General features: G+C 33.6%; 1 protein-coding gene across 1 annotated transcript in view; it reads left to right on the forward strand.

Annotated features, from left to right (window-relative positions):
• Window positions 1-6,111, forward strand: part of LOC132721004 (5'-3' exoribonuclease 2-like) — a 42,386-nt gene extending 36,275 nt beyond the window's left edge. Inside the window, exons 16-18 of the mRNA XM_060705252.1 lie at window positions 3,118-3,194; window positions 4,859-4,943; window positions 5,890-6,111. Of these exons, the coding sequence (XP_060561235.1) occupies window positions 3,118-3,194; window positions 4,859-4,943; window positions 5,890-6,111 (384 nt within the window). The remainder of the gene's footprint in view (window positions 1-3,117; window positions 3,195-4,858; window positions 4,944-5,889) is intronic.
• The last annotated feature ends 14,514 nt before the right edge of the window (window positions 6,112-20,625 follow it).

Genomic DNA, 20,625 nt, shown 5'->3' on the forward strand with positions numbered 1-20,625 from the left:
ATCTCCCCATGAATTGTTTTCCTCTCAAAAAATGTTACTTTTACTTTCTTTTTTATTTCTTAAGGTATCAACTTCTAACTTCAAATATATTTCCTTATCATGTGTGACAAGATTCATAACTGTAGCATGAATATTTCCAGGATTATTTCCCCCATTTAACTTTTTTTTTAAATAAAAATTGATATTTTATAACTTTAAACAATAACATGGCAAGCTTCATAACTCTAGCATCAATATTTTCAGAATCATTATCCCTTTATACTTAGAATTTTCCTTATTAAATTCGGACTTCAACAAGAGCTGTCACACAAGATTAGTGACGAATGCCCCCGAAAAAGTTTCTTAAGCATGCAGGACTGGTAGTATGAAAAGAAAAGAGGAGGAAAGTAACTAATTGCTTAATATTTTTCTTTGTATTATTGTACCTATAATCTCTTATTGTGATAGCCTATAAGTGTAACCCTGACCTTTGAAGAAGGGACGTGGTTCCTGGATACGACAGAATGTTGTCATGAGATAGACATTTGTGCCAAGTTATTTAAAATCCCTCAATGCATGATAAAGTTACATACTGGACATGATTGTTGTGTAATTGGGGACACACAAACGGACAGACGGACATAACCCTTTGCTGCGATACATTGTCCTGATGTGGTAGGCATTTGTGCAAAAGTTATTATAAAAGTTTTCCATGCATGCCGGACATGAATGTGTATCTTCAAACTCTTCTCGAATGAATGAATACCTTCAAACTATAAGTATGACATTAACCTTGAAGGTAGGGATTAGGGGTCTTAGTCGCGACATGTCGTCTTGATGTGGAAGATATTTATGCCTAGTTATTTTATAATCCTTTGATGCATGACAGTCCGGACACGAATGTGTGTAACTATAAACTCTAATTTTGATATAGTGAACTTCAAAATGGTAGTGTGACCTTGACCTTTGAGGTAGGGGCGTGATAAGTTGACGCGTAACACATCGTCTTGATGTGGAAGACATTTATCCCAAGTTATTTTAAAATTCTTCCATGCATGACAAAGTTACATTCCGGACACAAATGTGTGAACCTATAAACTTTTATTGTGATAAAGTGAAACTTCAAAATGTTAGTGTGACCTTGACCTCTGAGGTAGGGACGTAATTCTTGGACGCGACACATCGTCTTGATGTGGTAGACATTAATGCCTAGTTATTTAAATATCATTCCATGCATGACAAAGTTATAGTCCGGACAGGAATGAAGTGGGGACACACAGACAGACGGACGTCCAGACAGACAGAGGGACGGTGCGATTTTAATATGCCTCCCTTCGGCGGCATAAAAATGTATTTTATCAACACCTTATGGGATTAGATTTATAACTCATTAGTCCTGTATTTCTAGAATTATCTCCATTTCATTTTTGAATTAGAGATTTATTGAAAATTAATATATTTCTAACAATTATCTTTGTTATTATAAATGGCATCAACTCTAGACTTAAGATAATTTTCCTTTGTCATTACTCACATCATGCATGACATGGTTCATAACTCTAGTATCCTTATTTCAAGAGATATTTCCTCTTCGAACTTAGAATTTTACTTTAAAAACTTTGTTTACTTTTTGCTTGTATCATTTTGGTACCTTTTTTATAAAAAAAATCACATTCATCTCTTTCCCTACTAGATTGAATGATAAGCTTCAATAATGCTTTGAATCCATTATTATCATTACTAAACATTATTTTGCTCCTTCTGAAAAAAAAAAAGAATGTAAATCACTGAGGTATGATATGCCTTTAATATGAAAGTAATTTACAAAATCATTTTCATTGTGAGTTGTAAGTGATTAAAAACCTTTTTTTACTGTAATCCAATTTGTATTTGTCTTCTTTACACTAAAAAGTTAAATCTTAGTTTTTCGTTACATCTAAAATGTTCTCTGTCTTCCAGCTTAAACTATACATTCTTGAAACATGATAGGATCATAAAACATTCAATGGATTTGCTATCAGTAATACAGTGACAAGCCTTGTAATTATAATTAAATGCTCATCACTGGCCAGAGATAGGAAATTTTGGGGAAAACTGGAAATCTTGGGCTTGTGCGTAGGACTGTTTGCGTTGTAAGGACTGTAAGGAAATTTTGTGTTAGACCTTGGATGTTAGCTATGTATTTACTGATCTTACGATCAGAAAATACAAAAACCAACTTCCATTTGTCCCATAGAGATGTATTTTAGATTGCGATAAAAATTTAAGTAGGCTGGATACAGCCTGTGAGGTAAGCCAGAAAACCAGTAGTTTTGGAACAGTGAAATTTGTTATTGGGTTTCTTATTTGTAATATTCCAATAGCCTAAACATACATGTAAGTTCTTGAAATGTTATTGTCAGAGCAGCTTAGGCTGTTGTCACTGAGATAACAAATAGAACTTTTTATTACATGCTTTTCATTCGTTTATATAAATATGACAGTGAAATTTAGAACTGATATTTCACTGTCAAAAACAGTGATATTTTTCACTGTTTTTAATTTAAGCCCTGTACGTTTTTTCAGTGAAATACCAGCATGCATATTATTGGAAATCAATTTAATGACATCACGCTGTATTATTATTTGGTGCAATTTTCATTAAGTATTAGGTTAAAATGCCTTTTAAATGTTTCTTTGCATATAATAAAAAGAAAATTTGTTTAGTTTAGTGTAAGAAATATATTTCACCTAGTGAACACCAAAAGTTTGTATTTCACTCGTGGCGGGGCATCCGTGGCTGAGTGGTTAAAGTCGTTGACTTCAAACCATTTGCCCCTTACCACTGTGGGTTTGAATCCCGACAGGGACTTTGGATTCTTTCATGTGAGAAAGCTATCTAGTTAGCTTATGGAATGTCGGTGGTTCTACTCAGGTGCCCATTCGTGCCTGAAATAATGCATGGAAGGGCACCTGAGATGTTCCTCCACCAGTAAAGCTGGACGTCGCCAAATGACCTATACTGTGTCTGTGTGACGTAAAACCCTATCAAACAAAAAATCACTCGTGGCTGCGCCACTTTTAGTGCTCATTTGGTAAAATATTTACTGATCTTACACTGAACTAAACAAATATCCTCTATTTATTTTTTCACAATAGAATAACGAGAGAGGCGAGAAACGTAAACGTGAGAATATGGACAGTGACAGTGATCCTGAACCGGAAGATGATGTCAAGTACGTTTTTATTTCTTATGCTAAAGTAAAGAAATACTGTATAAGTGGTTAATTTTGCAACTTGGAAATATTTGCAATTTTGCGAATTGAAATTAGTCGCAAATAATTTTTTTTTTAAGGCAAACTTTCTTCTATCATTTGAAAACACTTTTTCATACAACATCTTACATGAATAAGTTTGACTGTTCAGGAACTGGGATTATTTTTTCTCATTGCCTGTTTGTTTAAGTTTGGTCTTAACAAATCACAAATGTTTTAATGAAATAATATATGTGTTTATAACACAAAAGGTTATTCATATTACACAAGAATGTTTCAAAATATGACAAAGAAATGTATGATCAGGTCCTTTATCAAACTAACAATGTATATTTCAAACAATTATAGAAATAATATAGGTGTTAAATTACTGAAGAGAACGATAACAATAACAACATATCTTTAACATGAACCTGTTTAATTTAAGATAGCACAAAAACAGTATTAAATTCAATAAATCTTATTTTCGCAAATATTTCCACACGCAAAAAGTCCACTTTGTGACACAAAAATATCCACTTATACAGTAGATATCAATTTTGAGTGCATTGTTGTAGAATAATGCATGGTTCGATTTAAAATGCACAGGAATATAATCAACAAGGCTGATAAGCCTTAGTGATTAATGATTAGTCATGCAATATTATTATTTATACAATAATGCAAGAAAAATAAATATCATATTTCCATTCTAACATGCTAATAAAATAGAGAATTGATAAAAAAAATGTTGAACTACATCGGGCATGTAAGTAATTTTTCTGACATCATTTGGTTTATTGACATATGACATCATATGACGTGTAAGCATTCGTTTTTTTATGCTGTGCATATATCGTGTAATTATGCCCTTCATTGCCCTGTCTGTTTGATAGAGAAAATGTGTGAGCTTGTAAGAATGTTACATTATTCCTGAATTCATCAAAAAAATTAGACTATAGTGTTTGGCATCAACACTTAATCTGGTCATATGATGGCATCTAAGCTTTACAGATTGATATACTAGAGACTTTGATAGCTTCCACAAATTAAAGTAACAAAAGTCACTGCTGGGATTTGGACCTACACCAGTTAGGGGTAATTAACCAAATCCATAGCTTAAACGAGAGCATGGCATGCAGTGTTAAGGCTCATCTGTTAGAAATATCTAAGTAAAAAAGAAGCATAACTCAAAAATTATTTCTGTCAGAATTATGCCCCTTGTCTAACAACTGCACCTTGTAATGATAAGAAAGTATTCCAAATTTCATGTGGCTACCTTTTGAAATGTTGAAAGTTTTTGCATGACGGCCTAAATTCGGCTGCAGCGATTATAATAGCCTGACTTTTTCTCTGTTACAGACAAGCTAACAATGTTTTTCAGCAAAGGAACTTTTAAAAAATGTAAAAAAAAAAATCAAGCTTTGGCCCTGCTCGGCTCTTGTCAGAACTACCTACATTATGATTAACTTTCCGGAAGTTAAGATGGAAATTTTAAGTCAAGTCAGTCAACAGTATTGCCAGGTCAGGCTGCATGTAGATGCAGACGACAGGGCTCCGTGCAGTCATACCAGGCTCTATACTGATAAAAAAGGCTTAATTCACTTTGAGTTCTAGAGTGGTAAGGTTTAATTCATTCATTGTAGATTGTGGGAAGATGGATGGAAGGACAGATATTACAAGAACAAATTTGACGTGGGATCTGAAGATATAGCTTTCAGACATAATGTGGTTTGTATATTGTATATGTGTATTTATTCGTGAATTAATCTATGCTTATAATGATGTCTCATTATTTTTCAATGGTATTTATGTATAAAGAGTGTGCTTAAAAGAATGTATTATACTAAAAAAAAATATGTGACTCGACCAAAACAAAAACAAAACATTTCATAATCCATCATGTCATATTGGCAGTCTGTACAAAAAGGAATCCAACTGATATGCAAGTCAGATAACTTTCATGTTGGTAGAATAAAAAGAAAATCTTATCTCATTATTATGAAATTGAATGCAGTAAAATTTTGTCTAGAATCTTTGCAGTAAATAGTTACATTAATCTGATTCAAATCAGCTTCTAAATAATGTTGTGCATTAAGATCTGACATCCACCCATAGGTAGTCACTTTTTTGTTGTCTTTCAAACAACCAACCATTGGTGAGCTTTCATTATTTTAAAAGCGATACAGTTTCTAATTTTAACCCATGGAAACCCAATACTGAGTAGGTAAATTTCATTATTTCGAGAACAAACATGGTATTGTCCATATAGCCGTCAGGTAAACTGGCAAAACAATCTTGCCCATTAAAAATTGACGTTATTATTTCAAGTTGATTTGTTATAAATTACATTTTTTTGCTAACAAAAATCAACAATTTGTTTAACTTCCACGGATAACGGTATCTAATGCCTATTTGTAAAAAGTGGTTTGATTGCATGGCTAAAAATAGCTTTCTCTGGGAAATCTGAATTATAAAGAAGGCAAAACATATACGATGGTCATCAGATCTACATGGAAGATATAAGTAGATATGAACTTTAGTCAGATTTATAGTTATATGTACTTATAAAAAAAAGATTTAAATTACAAATTAGGTGGTTGTTACAATGAATCTTAGCTGCAAAGTAATGTATATTTTCATATTTTCTGACCATTTGTATGTGTTTTGTTTACAGGCTAATCACTATGTGAGAGGGTTATGTTGGGTTTTACGTTACTACTATCAAGGCTGTGCCTCGTGGAAGTGGTATTTCCCCTATCATTACGCACCTTTTGCTTCCGATTTTGTCAATGTTGCTGCCTTGTCGAACGATTTTGAGAAGGATACCGAGCCAGTAAGTAGTCGAGCCGTAGATTGTGTAACATACATGAGCCGGGTCACAACAAAACTGACATAATGGGTTTGTGACCAGCATGGATCCAGACCAGCCTGCGCATCCGCGCAGTCTGATCAGGATCCACGCTGTTCGCTATCAGTTTCTCTACTTGTTATAGACTTTGTAAGCGAACAGCATGGATCCTAATTAGGCTGTGCGGATGCGCAGGCTGGTCTGGATCCATGCTGGTCACAAACGCACTATGTTGGTTTTGTCATGACGCGGCTCACATGTTTTATGTATATTCGTGATTTAGAGTCAACAGACCTCAGTTTCACCACATAGTAATGTTACTACTAAATATTCACAATCTGATCACAAATAGATTTTTTGGCCTGTGAGTTTTAGCTCCACATTTCAAACAAAAAAGTGAAGCTAAAGTTGTGACTCTCTTGTCTGCGGTGGCAAATCACATGAAGTTAAGGTTAATTTTCTCAGAAACTATCGAGGTTATTCAGGTCTAGGTCACATAATTTGCCATATTGTAGTTTGTATGTCCAAAACTACTGAAGGGAATGGGTTGACACTTCACATTCTTATTTGAGAGCATAATAGGTCACTGTTCAAGCCCAAAAACTCTTACATGAATTCTGACAGAATATTCGCTCTTTTTTGAACTGTGCATTATCAAGATGTCCACCTCAGATCACCATCAAGGGCAGGTAAGTATGCCAAGTACCTTTTGTATAATAATGTCCCCTGTTCTTTTTTGCTTTAATTAATACTATCCAGCACTGAGAAATGTTGATCATACTTTATATGGGCAGGTATTACTATGTTTGTCTGCGTTTCTGTGGACAACTAAACTTTGGACATAATTTCATTCTTTAAGCTGAAGCTTTTATATGTATATATATATTAAGTAAGAAGCACTGATCATTTGTTTTTGTATCTTACCAATGCATTGAAGAATTTATACAAAACTTAATTCAAAGTTTTGCCTCAATTACACTGTGTATTACATGTATATCATAGAACCAGATTGGTGGCTTAAAGGCATATTTTCAAAACTTCAGTACACTTTGTTTGTCTTGGCAGTGTCTTGCTCTTGCATTACAATTTCTTTTTGATATATATCTTATCACAAATGTTTGCTTAAATAGGACAATGTATATGTATCAATATAGTGGCTTATATGTCAAGGCCATACTTAAAGGACAATGGTAAAGTAGTTAAGAATAGGTAAAATACAATTTATTTCAAAGAATTTCTTAACATGGCTGTCACATTGTATTGCCTTTGGACATTAAGTTACACACATCCAGAGATCGAAAAAAAATATCAGAGCCATTCGTCCTGCATGACGTGTACCTTCAAATTTCTACTTGTCCTGCATGGTAGGTTACTCGCCCTGTATTTTGGGCGTGATTTTCAAAGTAAATTTCCCCGATGCAATAGAACCTTGCCGATTCAGTTGACAGCTAGAAATTTTCATAATCAGTTTTGTTTACACAAATTTAATGCACAAAAACCAGAAACAAAGCTTGTTTTTAGCTCACCTGTCACAAAGTGACAGGGTGAGCTTTTGTGATCGCTTTTCGTCCGGCGTCCATCCGTAAACTTTTACTTTAAGAGACATCTCCTCATAAACCACTAAGCCAATTTCATCAAAACTTCACAGGAATGTTCCTTTGGTGGTCTCCTTTAAAAATTGTTCAAAGAATTTAATTCCATGCAGAACTCTGGTTGCCATGGCAACCAAAAGAAAAAACTTTAAATATCTTCTTTAAAAAAACTCTAAGAGCTAGAGCTTAGATATTTGGCATGGAACATTTTCTAGTGAGTGTCTACCAAGTTTGTTCAAATAAAAGCCCTGGGGTCAAAATTGGCCCCGCCCCAGTGGGTCATTGATTTTCCCTATATGCATATAGTAAAAACTTAAAAAATCTTCTTTTAAAGAACTCAAAGAGCTAGAGCTAAGATATTTAGCATGAAACATGTTTTAATGGGTGTCTACAAAGTTTGTTCTAATAAAGGCCTGGGGTCAAAATTGGCCCCGCCCCGGGGGTCATTGATTTTCCTTATATTTGTATAGCAAAAACTTTAAAAATCTTCTTTGAAAAAACCCATATAGCTAGAGTTTAGATATTAAGCATGAAACATCTTCTAGTGAGTGTCTACAAAGTTTGTTCAAATAAAAGCCCTGGGGTCAAAATTGGCCCCGCCCCGGGGGTCATTGATTTTCCTTATATGTGTATTGCAAAAACTTAAAACTCTTCTGTGAAAAAACCTGAATAGCTAGAGTTTAGATATTAAGCATGAAACATCTTCTAGTAAGTGTCTACAAAGTTTGCTCAAATAAAAGCCCTGGGGTCAAAACTGACCCCGCCCCAGGGGTGTCATTTTTTATGCTCCCCGAAAAATTTCGGGGGAGCATATAGTCGGCGCCTTGTTCGTCTGTCCGCACTCACAGGAGAGTAATTATGTGGCTAGAGGGACAATAGGTTCTCTTTGATGTCATTCATTCCGTAATGCTTTTTTGTGGCTATTGTCTTTTGCGTGGCTAAAAGAACAATAGAGAGAACAATAGAGTAGCCACATAATTACTGTCCTGTGAGAACGCCCGTCCGTCCGTCCGCACTACCGAAAAGGGATAGAGGGCCATCTAACTGTAAACAGAACAAAAGACAGGCTGTCCAGCGTCCCTAAAATTCCTAAAAAATCCTAATTTTTTTTCAGTTTGGCTAAAATTCCTAAAAAAATGAAAAATTCAAAGGGAATTCCTAAAAAAGCCCTATTTTTTCACTTAAATTCCTATTTTTTTCATCTTTTGTGATAAACATATCGCGAAACAACCATGTTTCAATCACAACTTAAATTCGAACACAGTCAGTGGAGCTGATGTCATGTCTGACTAATTTGCATAAAGTCACATGTTGTATTTACTTCAACTCCTGCAGAAATGCCATACTTGATTAATTACCAGATGTTATCAGAAAAATAATAAGAAACTTTTTGTTTTAAATAGAACAATGAAAATTGTTTAAAATTGTGATAAAAATTTTTCCAAGGGAGTTACATTTTTATTGGCTACAGTCTCAGTTTTACCATTTACCTCAGTCTTAGGTGTATTTAAAGCAACCAACTGTTTACATTATGAACCACTAAATTTCATCAAACTTTATGTAGGGGTCCTTATTAATAAAATCTTAATTTGTAATCAAGTTATTTTCAAGTGATGACTGTAGAACAGATCTTTGGTAATTGATACCAGCTGGCAGATCTAGACAAGTTTCCATTGCTAATTATAAAGTGGGTAAGGTAAACTGGCAGTAATGATTGGATGCTTTAACCATTTTGCTTCCCAATTAGGGTACTAAGAAGTGACATATTCAGCTGTCCGTTTTGTACACATTAACATGTACTGAACATATGTTATAACATATAGTGCAAGTTTTTTTAAAATCTGGAAAAAACTGTTGAAAATCATTCAAAACACTGACACTGTTGTGAAATTTCTACAATTTTAGTAGCCTGATTTATCTTGAACAAATTCTTCATAGGTGTATACCCTGCTGTTTGAATTTAAGTTTTAATATTCCTGGGAATGACTTGAGTGGGTCATACTGTTTTTTTATTTTTTTTTTAAATAAGATCAAGACTTGTTGAAAAATGTACCAACCTTAAATGAATAAATGTTGATAATAAATGCATTTATAGCTAAAATAAATCTAAAGCATAATTTCCCCCTCCATTTATTATTGGCTAATCATAGCTTAACTAATTGAATATTGGATGTTCCGGGATACTTATAACTTTGAAAATGTTTTCATTCTAGTTATGTACATTTTTTGTATTAATGTAGTTTTTCAGCTCTTTTTAAAGGCAGTGAACCAGTGAATCCATTTCTTCACTGGTGACTATGGAACACTGGTAACACCTTTGCTATAACCCAACTAGACCATTATTTGTGAGTTACTTTTGTGTCAAATATCCAAAGTTGAGCCCATACCATGGTCTTTGAGGCCATAATTTAGTTATGAAATTCCAAATTTAAGCCCTAAAATTTCTTTTATTTACCCTAAAATTCCTAATTTTAGCCCTAATTTTTTTTAAAAATTGCCCTAAAATTTGCCCTAATTTTTTGTCAGAATGTGCTGGACAGCCTGAAAAGAGAACAATAGAGTTCATTCCGTAACAATAGAGTAAGGGGCCATTGGCCCCCTATTAAACAATAGAAAATAACAAAAGAAATGGCCCTTTATTACATTTCGGCCGGACGTCCGTCTGTCCGTCCGTTGTCTTGTCCGGAGCATAACTTGAAAACCCATGGAGATAATTTGTTGAAACTTCATACACTGGTAGAGGGCATTGAGGGGGAGTGCAGTGTCAAAGAACCATAACTCTATTTTGCCCGGTTTTTGAATTATCTCCCCTTATAGAAAAATCTTGTCCGGGGCATAACTCTAAAACTATAAGAGATATCAACATGAAACTTTGTAGGTGAATAGATCTCAATGGGTAGATGTGCAGTGCATAAGAACAATAACTCTTTTTGTCCTAATTTTGGAGTTATTGCCCTTTGTTAATTTTAACACTTTGAACTTTGTCCGGAACATAACTCTAAAACTATAAGAGATATCAAGATGAAATATTGTAGGTAGATAGATCTCATTGAGTAGAGGTGCAGTGCAAAAGAACCATAACTCTGTTAAGCCTCATTTTTGAATTATCTCCCCTTTTAGAAAAATCTTGTCCAGGTCATAGCTGTAAAACTATAAGAGATATCAACATGAAACTTTATAGGTAGATATATAGAGAATAACATGCTACTGTCTTTTGATATCAATTTTATCAGGAGAGGCTGATATGGGCTAGAAATGCTTCGCCCTTTCTGCCCATATCAGCCGAGCCTGATAGAATTGATATCAAAAGACAGTAGCATGTTTTTCTATTTATCATGTAACACATAATAACTGTCAAAATATAAAAAAATCTACTTTTGATTAGTGAATTTCGTTAAAAAGGGGGATTTTTGTTCAAAGAAATAATTCTTGAAAACAAATTACTCCGCCCCTGAAACTTAGAATTTGTTATTGGCGGCCATTTTCTCTCTCGACTCGGATAAAAGATACAACAGAATGTAGGCCTAATACGATAAAAATTTTACCTTAAATTTAAACACCGATCCAAAAATCCATTTAGAATCACATAAACTAAACTTTACTGCAATTTTTGTCTTGAATTGTCAAATTCAAAAGTTCACGATAATTTCAATCAAAGAAAAGTCAAATCGGCAATCAAACACAAGCTACACAAACATGCGTCTTATTTTTTAAACGAAACAATTTGTTCACTTATTAAATAATAATCCGGCGAAATAAAGTAAACATTTACAAGTTCTCAAAGAAAATCGACTAGCCTATTTGTTATGATTACATGTATGACGTGAACATCAATGATGTCATTTACAATATAAATTTTGACGTCACTTCACTTAGTTGGTGCTAAAACTATTTGCTATCTAATTTATTCGTAATTGAAATCGAAATGATAAATACCGCACCTTGATTCAAGACTTGTAAGGGTATGAGATTACATTGTAGAATTCACATGCTGATGAAAATGAGAAAATAAGCAATTGAAAAAAGTCCGTTAAAATGGGCGGGGCTTATTTTTGATATCAGGTTACTGACCTGATATCAAAAATAATTATCAGGCAAGTGTTATCGGACAGTTACCATAGTAGTTGCATGATAAATCTCAATGGGTAGATGTGCAGTGCACAAGAATCATAACTCTGCCTTGCCTAATTCTGAAGTTATTGCCCTTTGTTTATTTTTACTTTTTGAAGTTGTCCGGGACATAACTCGGAAATCATAAGAGATATCATCAAGAAACTTTGTAGGTTGATAGATCACATTGATTAGAAGTGCAGTGCAAAGAACAGTAACTCTGCCTTGCCTTATTTTGCACTTTGAACTTTTTCCAGGGACATAACTCTAAAACTACATGAGGTGTACTTTCCTGTGTCCAAAACCTATTCGGGGAGCATCACCCGGCTCAAACCGGGCTCTTGTTTAACTATATGTGTATAGTAAAAACTTAAAAAATCTTCTTTGAAAAAACCCAATGAGCTAGAGCTTAGATGTTTAGCATGAAACATCTTCTTATGGGTGTCTACCAAGTTTGTTCAAATAAAAGCCCTTGGGTTAAAATTGGCCCTGCAAGGGGGAGGGGGGAGGCCTATATACAGGTGAGCGACCTCAGGGCCATCATGGCCCTCTTGTTTAGGTTATGTATAAATGGGGCACTTTATAGAGCATTGTTGGACACATTCCATCACTCCAGTATCCAATTACATGCGCAATTTATTCATAACCTGAAACACAAGCTTTATTTCCGATTTTCCATCATTAAAAGTAAATAAACTGATTATGAGAATTCTAACTTCCTATTACATAGGCAAATTTTCGCTTGTCCTGCCACACAAACATTCTACCATTTTGTACTTGTCCTGCATCTATATCTAATAGTAAGTACGAGAGGATGAGTTGAATTGTCAATCAAATTTACATGTAGTGTATTAAAGTTGTGTTTTTTATGTGTTTAAAAGATATGTATGGACATCACATGTAGGTGACATAGTGCTAAGGATATTAATTTGATCCCTTTACAAAGTGATTAAACATTACTACTCTTCTGACCCTTGTTGTGTATATGAAAAGCTATGAATTCGGTATCGCATGCATCTGTTATACTTTGATATCACTTCAATATATACATTATGAATTAACATTACATCAAATTCTTTTCAATTTTATTTAAAAGTTTGTGTGAAATTTGATGAATTTGAGCACCTGTGCGTGTGAAAAAAGATGGGGGGGGGGGGGGCTTCATGTGTGAAATTTTGAAGTGGACAAAATCCCCTCAATAAAATTGCTACCTAGGACAAAATCCCCTAAGATGAATTTTCTGTTTATAAAGAGTGTATGAGAGCGACATACTGCATTATGCTGTATGGTGATTGCTTTTTTTTATTCGGGAATATTGGTTTCAACAGTTCTATACTGCTAAGGCGGGATATGGACAACCCCACTCCCCAATGTACACATGTATAAAAGTCATTCCAATATGAGTTGTATCCTTTCTTTATTGAACTGAATTTTTTTTTATCATAATTCAAAATTGACATTTTTTTTCAGTTCAATGTTACAATGTATATTCTCTCATAAAGACCAACAGGGACTTACATTTCCAATAGTTTGGTGTTGGTTCAAATATAAAAAAAAATGATATAAAACATTAAAATTGAAAAAAAAAAATATTTTCTGTTTTTGTGCTATTTTCTACTGGATAATATATACTTGAAGCAGAGGTTGTGTTTAAATTGTGTTAATTTTCTTGGATTTTTTATAAATTGATATTGTCTTCTATTTCACTTTAAAAAGAGGAGTGGGGGGGCTTTTTTTAGAAAATATATGTTATAATAAATCTTGCGAAAATGCTTAGCAACATGTACATGGTGACAAAACATTAGACACTGTCATGAAGAGGCTTGATGATTTAACATAACTCTATCAGTTTTAATTGCTTGAAAAAAATATGGGAAATTTGTTTGTTTTACATTGATTAATTTAGTCAAACATGTATTACGCGTACAAGGGAAACACCAAAAATGGTGTCTGAATGGAACGGTCTCTTGACCCTTTACTTCATGAGCATATTGTGAAAAATGGCTGTTTTCATTGAAAAGCCTCCTGTTACAAGTTCAAACTGCTATGAAACTATGAAAAATGCTTCAATACTAATGAAACTTAGCACAAATGTTGACTGGATCATAGCCTCTGTAACAGCATGCTCAATCGTAGATTTTCTTTTACCATGGCAATGGGAGGACGTCTCAACATTGCCAAAAATTACTATTTTGCATTTTTTTCTTCCATCAAAACTGATTTCAAAGTGCTGCAACTTGTAAATGGATTGAGATAGAGTCCAAGGCTTTTCAGTGTTGGTACGATAGACCTGAGGCCAATTTTAGCCTGTAATTTGAGGCATCAAAAAAGGGGGGTAGCCATCAAAATATGTCTATATGAGGTTAAGGGTTAAGACGAAGCGTGAGAAAATTTCCTCAGCGGTGGGGAAGTTTTTTCAACTTTATTTATATAAATGTTTATTCATTATAAACGCTCTGATTATCTCAATACTATGATGCTCAAATAAAACAAATAACTTTTTGATAATTATTGGCAAAACAGTTTTGATCCATTATGTGCATATTTGACATTTTCCCAGAATTTTCAAGCTACTGTACTATGTTGCTTTTCCTTGTCCCCAACACGTAAAATCTAATTTGTTTTTGTGTAGATGTTTTCTGTTGTGCATTTTTTCACTTGAAATAAACAAACTACATCTTATTGTAACGATTAATTTAATTACTGTTCAAGGTCATTTCAATGCAGTCTAAATATCAACAGAGAAAGGTATACACCATCTTAATAGGGGCAGAGCGTGCCATTGTTCTAAGATTTTATTGGATAATACACATCACATGTATAATTCACTCCATTGCGTATGCTAAACACAATTTGGGAAATAGAGTTTTTCACACATTTATACAATTGTGATTGTTGACAGTTGTGAAATCACAGTTTTCTCTAAAAACATAAACACTTGACCACTTGATGAAAAGATTTTTCTTGCATATCAGACTGGCGTTTCCGTTAGTTTTACCCATGCCGGAAATTTCATCTGGCATGGGGGGTTCCAGATGAGTCGCGTGCTGTACAATGGCACGATAAAGATGACGTCATTTTACCGTTATGAATGATTTTGTAATTCAAACGCTGTTGAATGAAAGTAGTTACGGTTGTAATGATATAAATTTTCATTGAAAATAAAGATAAAGAATTTAAAATATAATGGAATATGATAGAATATGCAAGAAAAAATATCTGACATATGTTTGCGGTTCGAATCGGAATATCCGTCCCTCGGTCACCCGCCCATGGGCGGTAACTCGGCAATTTCGTTACCGCCCAATGGGCGGGTCACCTCGGGACGGATATTCCGATCCGAACCGCAAAATATGACAGATATTATTAATCTCAATTAGCTAACTTATAAGCAGTCGCCAGTCGCATTGAGCAAAATTGGGGGGGGGGGGTAATTACAGTGAGCACATAAGACAAAACAAGTTACACTGTATTTTAGTATATTGTAAAAACATTTAATTTACATTTTAAAATCAATCAATTTATCGTGTCAAAATAAAATAATTTCATTACAACAAGATCAATTTATTTCATCATTACAACAAGATCTATTTATTTCATCATTACAACAAGATCTATTTATTTCATCATATACATGTATACCAGTACATTTAATTGTTTCAGTCTTCAACACAATCTCACAATATTTTGTTTTCTCTCGTGTAGGTATGTGTCGCTCTTATTTCAATGTGACACTGAAATAATCCAAATTGTTCCCTATTCATATTGTTCCCTATTCAAATTGTTCCCTATTCAAATTGTTCCCTATTCCAGAAAACAACATTTGTTAACACATTGTAATCTTTTGATTAACAGATGCAACTTTTGGTCTATATTGACACTAGAATGTAATTCTAAACAATCAGGAATGACAAGTTTAAGAAACATCAAAGTATCATATAATATCTGCGGATTTTTCACTACCTGAGCAGCATCACTGGCAATCGGATTTGATAAAATTGAAATACTGAAGCCCTTTTTTATTTCTATATTCAATAAAAAATTTCTAGAAAGTGACAAGTATTGTATTTCTACACAGTGTCGCCAGATACTGAATTGAGCAAATAGGTTGGGCTGCATTGATGCATAGGTTATACATGCTGCCAATTTTGGAATTCTGTAAATCACAAATGCACCTTCATCAATTAAGGATGAGAGTAGTATTATCAGATCACGTTTTTCATGGCCAAATAACCTTCCAGCTATTTAAATTTTTTTTTGGCAACATGGTAACTTTTTAAGTGATTATTTAATTAAGCACTGCTTTATTTGAAATTAAAAGCTTTGTAAAAGTTGAGCAATGAAAAGGTCAGGTGTAAAATAATGGCTTGGGTAAATTTTGCCATCCAAAGAACCCAACGTTTTTTACCATATATGACGAAAATTGATTTGCCTGACCGAAGAAACACTACTTTTTGAGAATAACTTTTTTAGAATTACATAAAAGCTTGTCTTGAGTGCCTATTAAATGCCATCAGTAATTTTTTCTCTGCAGTAACATGGATATTCTTCCCATTCCCAAGATGTTCGGTTTGCACTTTTCTTTTCACCCTACAGGGATTATGTGTTCCTTCCGTAGTGGAAACGTCATGTATTAAGTTCTTCTGAAGGGCCAGTCGTTATAACTAAACTTTTTTAAAACCAATATTTAAAAAGCTTGATTTTAAAGTAAAATTTAACCAAGGAAAATTTCCAAATTTTTGGGAATTTCTTTCCCAAAAATATGCATGGAAGGCCCATTTTTTTGGAAGGGCCATTTTCTTACTGAAAGCTTTTTTATAATTATTCCCCTCCGCGGGGTTTTTTTTTGCCCAAAAATTCAAAAGGGTTTTTTTGGAAATTTAATTTTCTTTGATTTTGAAAAAATGCCCCCCCGTTGATCCCTACCCCCGTATTATTTTTGAAATTTAAAATTTACTTTTAAATTTGGCATTTCTTCATATTTATGTCTTTTAAATCAATTTTAACCCCGGTGTGTAAATTTCATATTTTAGCAAATAAAATGTCAAAATTGGGGATTTTGTTTCCCCAAAAAAGGCTTCATCAACACATTTTTTATTGTTAAACACCGCATCCTTTTCCCGGGCACTCCAAAACCATTGGGGACAAACCCCCCGATTTACTTCCAGTGAAGTTTTAAAAATGGCCTTTCTTTACAATTTTTAACCTCTTCCATTTTTTTTGACATTCAATTTTTTTTTCTTTTTGTTTTTTGAAATTTTTTCCTGCCCGAAAATTAAATTTGGTTTAAAACAAAGCTTGGGAAAAATTGCTGTTTGGGGCCTTATAAAACCCGACTATCTGTATTTTTTTCAAAAAAAAAAATTTAAAAAAAGGTTATAAATCTTTTTCAGGGGGAAAAAAAATGTTGTTAAGTTGAAAAACAGAAATGAGCCAAACCCAAAAGAACTTTTTTAATTAATTTCTTGAAAAAACTTCAACCCAACTTTAAAAAATTTTACAAAGTCCCAAAAACCCAAATTTTGGTATCCCCAATTTAAATTTGAAGGCCCGAAAGCCCGTATAGCCTGGGCTTAAAAACAACACCAAAATATGTAAAATTTTTTAATATTAGTTTTGGAAAGGTTGCAATCCGCATAATTTTTCCTGTTAGGGGGTTTTTTTTTTTCATGAATGTTGGCTATTTGAAAGATTAATAAATTTTTAACTTTAAACAAAACAAAATAATGATTCCATTTTTAATTTTTAAAATTAAAAATTTTTCGGGCGACTTTAAATTTGGAAAAAACAAAAAAACTTGGTCCTTTTTAAAACCCCATAATTAAATTGGACTTTAAATGTCCACAATTTTTTTTAAAAAACATTTAAAAAAAACAAAAAACCGGGTTTTAAACACAAACAAAAATTTGATTTAAAAAAAACATTTTAAATTTAGCCATGAATTAAAGCTTTTCCCAAAAATTTTAAAAATGAAAGTCAGTAATTATAGGGAAAAACCCCTTTAAAATTTTTATAATTTTTTAAAACTGGTACAGCAGACAACCGATACGTATAAAATAATTTTCTAAAAAACATTCCAAAATGCATTAAAGATTTTTGAAAAATTTTCTTTTGCACCCTTAACTTTCCCGAAGCCGAAAGTGATTTAACCTTTGCCACCTTTTTCCCTTTGGCCCCGCTTCTTGTCCCTGTCTCTCCCGGGTCTGATGTGTTCATTTGGTTGGGATAATTTTTTCCCCAAAAGGGTTTTTTTAAACCCCCAAAAATTTTCGACCTTTTTTTGAATTTAAAAACCCCCAAACTTTGGGAAGGGCTGTTCCAAATTTCAAAGCCCAAAAAAATAATTTTGAAAAAACAGAGGTTAAATTAAAATTTTATGAATGTGTAAAAAATATTTTTTAATAAAACTTTAAATTTTTGTAAACAAATTTTAAAAAAAGGTTATGAATACTTATTAGTTTGGCAATCAAATTCAGGCCAATCAAATCAAAAATTTTTTTAAATTTTTCAAAAAAGCAATGGTTTTAAATTTTAAACATGGGAAAGGGTGATTTCCCTTCAAACCCAGATGTACAAACAACTTTTACCATTCTAGTTTTAAGAGCCACATTTTACAATTTTAATCAATAAATTTAAAAAGGTGTTTTGAAGTATACCTTTAAATTACAAATCTTTCTGAGCAGCTGTTGGGTCATTTGAACATCAACCATGGCAACTTAAAGGTAGAGTTTCTATTGCAAACAGAAATTGTTCTTTCAATTTTGAAAAAAGAGGTTACAGACATTTACGCTTACAAAACTCATATTAGAAGTACAAACATCAAAATAAGAACTAGAGTCCATGGGGAACCTATTTTTTATCAATGAAATATAGCAGTCTCTGTTTTTATGAAATCCCTCTTTTTAAAAAAAAGTTAAACAATTGAATTATAAGTTGTAGCTATATGAATAAAGCTTGAAAGAGTGTATACAATAAATGGACAAACCTTTTGATGAGGTGGAGTTCACCATCCAAATGTTCAAATTGTAGCGTCAGGTGACAGGTCCTCTTCCCACAGTGCTTATCAATAAGATAGTCATTGGGTAATGATTTCTATGCTAAATTTTCCTCTATTTATATCATTCTGAAGGACCATGTGGCGAGGAAAATAATGTTGCATGGAAAAATTTTCTGAATTGGAAACGTCAGATTGCCTCAAATGGTGGGCGTTTAACTTGAAAGTGCTTATCAATTCAATTACTCTAGTTGAAAATCTAAGTAAGCTGAAAGTAAACTTTTTGAATGTATTATTTCCTAGTAAATCTCTAGCAATATATATGAATTAATATATTAGCAATTACATTGTATCATAAGGTTATTTGATATGTATTATGTTTAAGACCATTATATGAATGCAGTGTTGTTGTTTTTTCATGATTGAAAGATTATTTTCAACTACAAAAAAATTACAGATTAGAGCATATCTTGCCCCACCCCTGTGGTGCTCTTTATTTGAAAATATTTCATGATAAGGATAGAGAAACCAATGATTGAGATGAAATGTGTTGTGGGGTTTGGGGGGTGGGGGGAGAGTATTAAGATTCTGTCGGAAAATTTGTGTTGCCTGGTTTGTGGCAATCTTGATATCTGATATTATGGAAAAAAAATCCACACCATCATTTGAGTATAATATATCCTGAAAAGATGACAAGTTCAATGGTAATAAAGATCAGAAAGATTAGATTATATATTTTACATATGAGGCGCGTCACGACAAAAGCAACATAGTGCGTTTGCGACCAGCATGGATCCAGACCAGCCTGCGCAGTCTGATCAGGATCCATGCTGTTCGCTTACCAACTCTATTACAAGTAGAAAACTATACGAACAGCATGGCCTGGTCAGAGCGCATCACGGGTTTTGAATCCAGCTGGTTGCAAACGCAATACGTTGTTTTTCTGACCAGCTCATATATATTCAGTAAGCTTTAAAATCTGATTTGTCTTCTTCCGGTTTAAACCCACTAATTCTTTTTATTCAAACTATTAGCCAGCACAGTACTACAGAATGTCAGGGTCTACTAGAGGGGCATCTTTTGAAATAAAGCATCGGGGCACTGATCTTTCTCCAATGAAACTGGAAAAATGCCAAGACCCCTACTGTGTTTATTGACTCCCAACCCCCCCCCCTTCCAAAAAAAAAAAAAAGCCCCGCTTTTTTAAACCAAGCAATCAAATTGTCATTCCAGATAACAAAAAAATAAATCTTTAAAGTACATGTATCTATTTGACACATCAGTTTTTGTTTTTATTAACCCCCCCACAACAAAGTTTAAGGGGGTATACTGGAATCAGCTTGTCCGGCGTCCCTCCGTCTTTTTTTCTTTTCCGCCCCCAAAAACTTAAATTTCCACCCCTTTGTCTTCATATTTGGGGATGGGGGTTGTCTATTAGTAGAACCCCTATTGATTTTTAGTCACTAGGTCAAAGGGCAGGGCACAGGGGGTTTGACTTTTAAAAAACTGTCCGCCAAAAACTTAAGATTCTTTGACCCCTTTCTCATATTTGGGATGGGGGTTGTCATGATAATAGATGACCCCTATTGATTTTGAGGCACTAAATCAAAGGTCAATCCAGGGGGCCTTTACTTTAAAAAGCTTGTCCCCCAATAACTTAAAATTCCTTTGACCCTTTGTCTTCATATTTGGCAGGGGGTTTTCATGATAAGTTATGACACCCATTGATTTTTTAGGTACTAGGTCAAAGGTCAAGTCACAGGCCTTTTACTTCAAAAGTGTCCCCAAAAAACTTAAGACTCCTTTGACCCTAAGTTTTTATATTTGGGATGGAGGTTAGTCATGTAAGAATACACCCAATTTTAT

This window comes from Ruditapes philippinarum, unplaced genomic scaffold, assembly GCF_026571515.1.
Source record: "Ruditapes philippinarum isolate M1 unplaced genomic scaffold, ASM2657151v2 ctg5544_1_1_1_1, whole genome shotgun sequence".
Taxonomy (NCBI): Eukaryota; Metazoa; Mollusca; class Bivalvia; order Venerida; family Veneridae; genus Ruditapes; species Ruditapes philippinarum.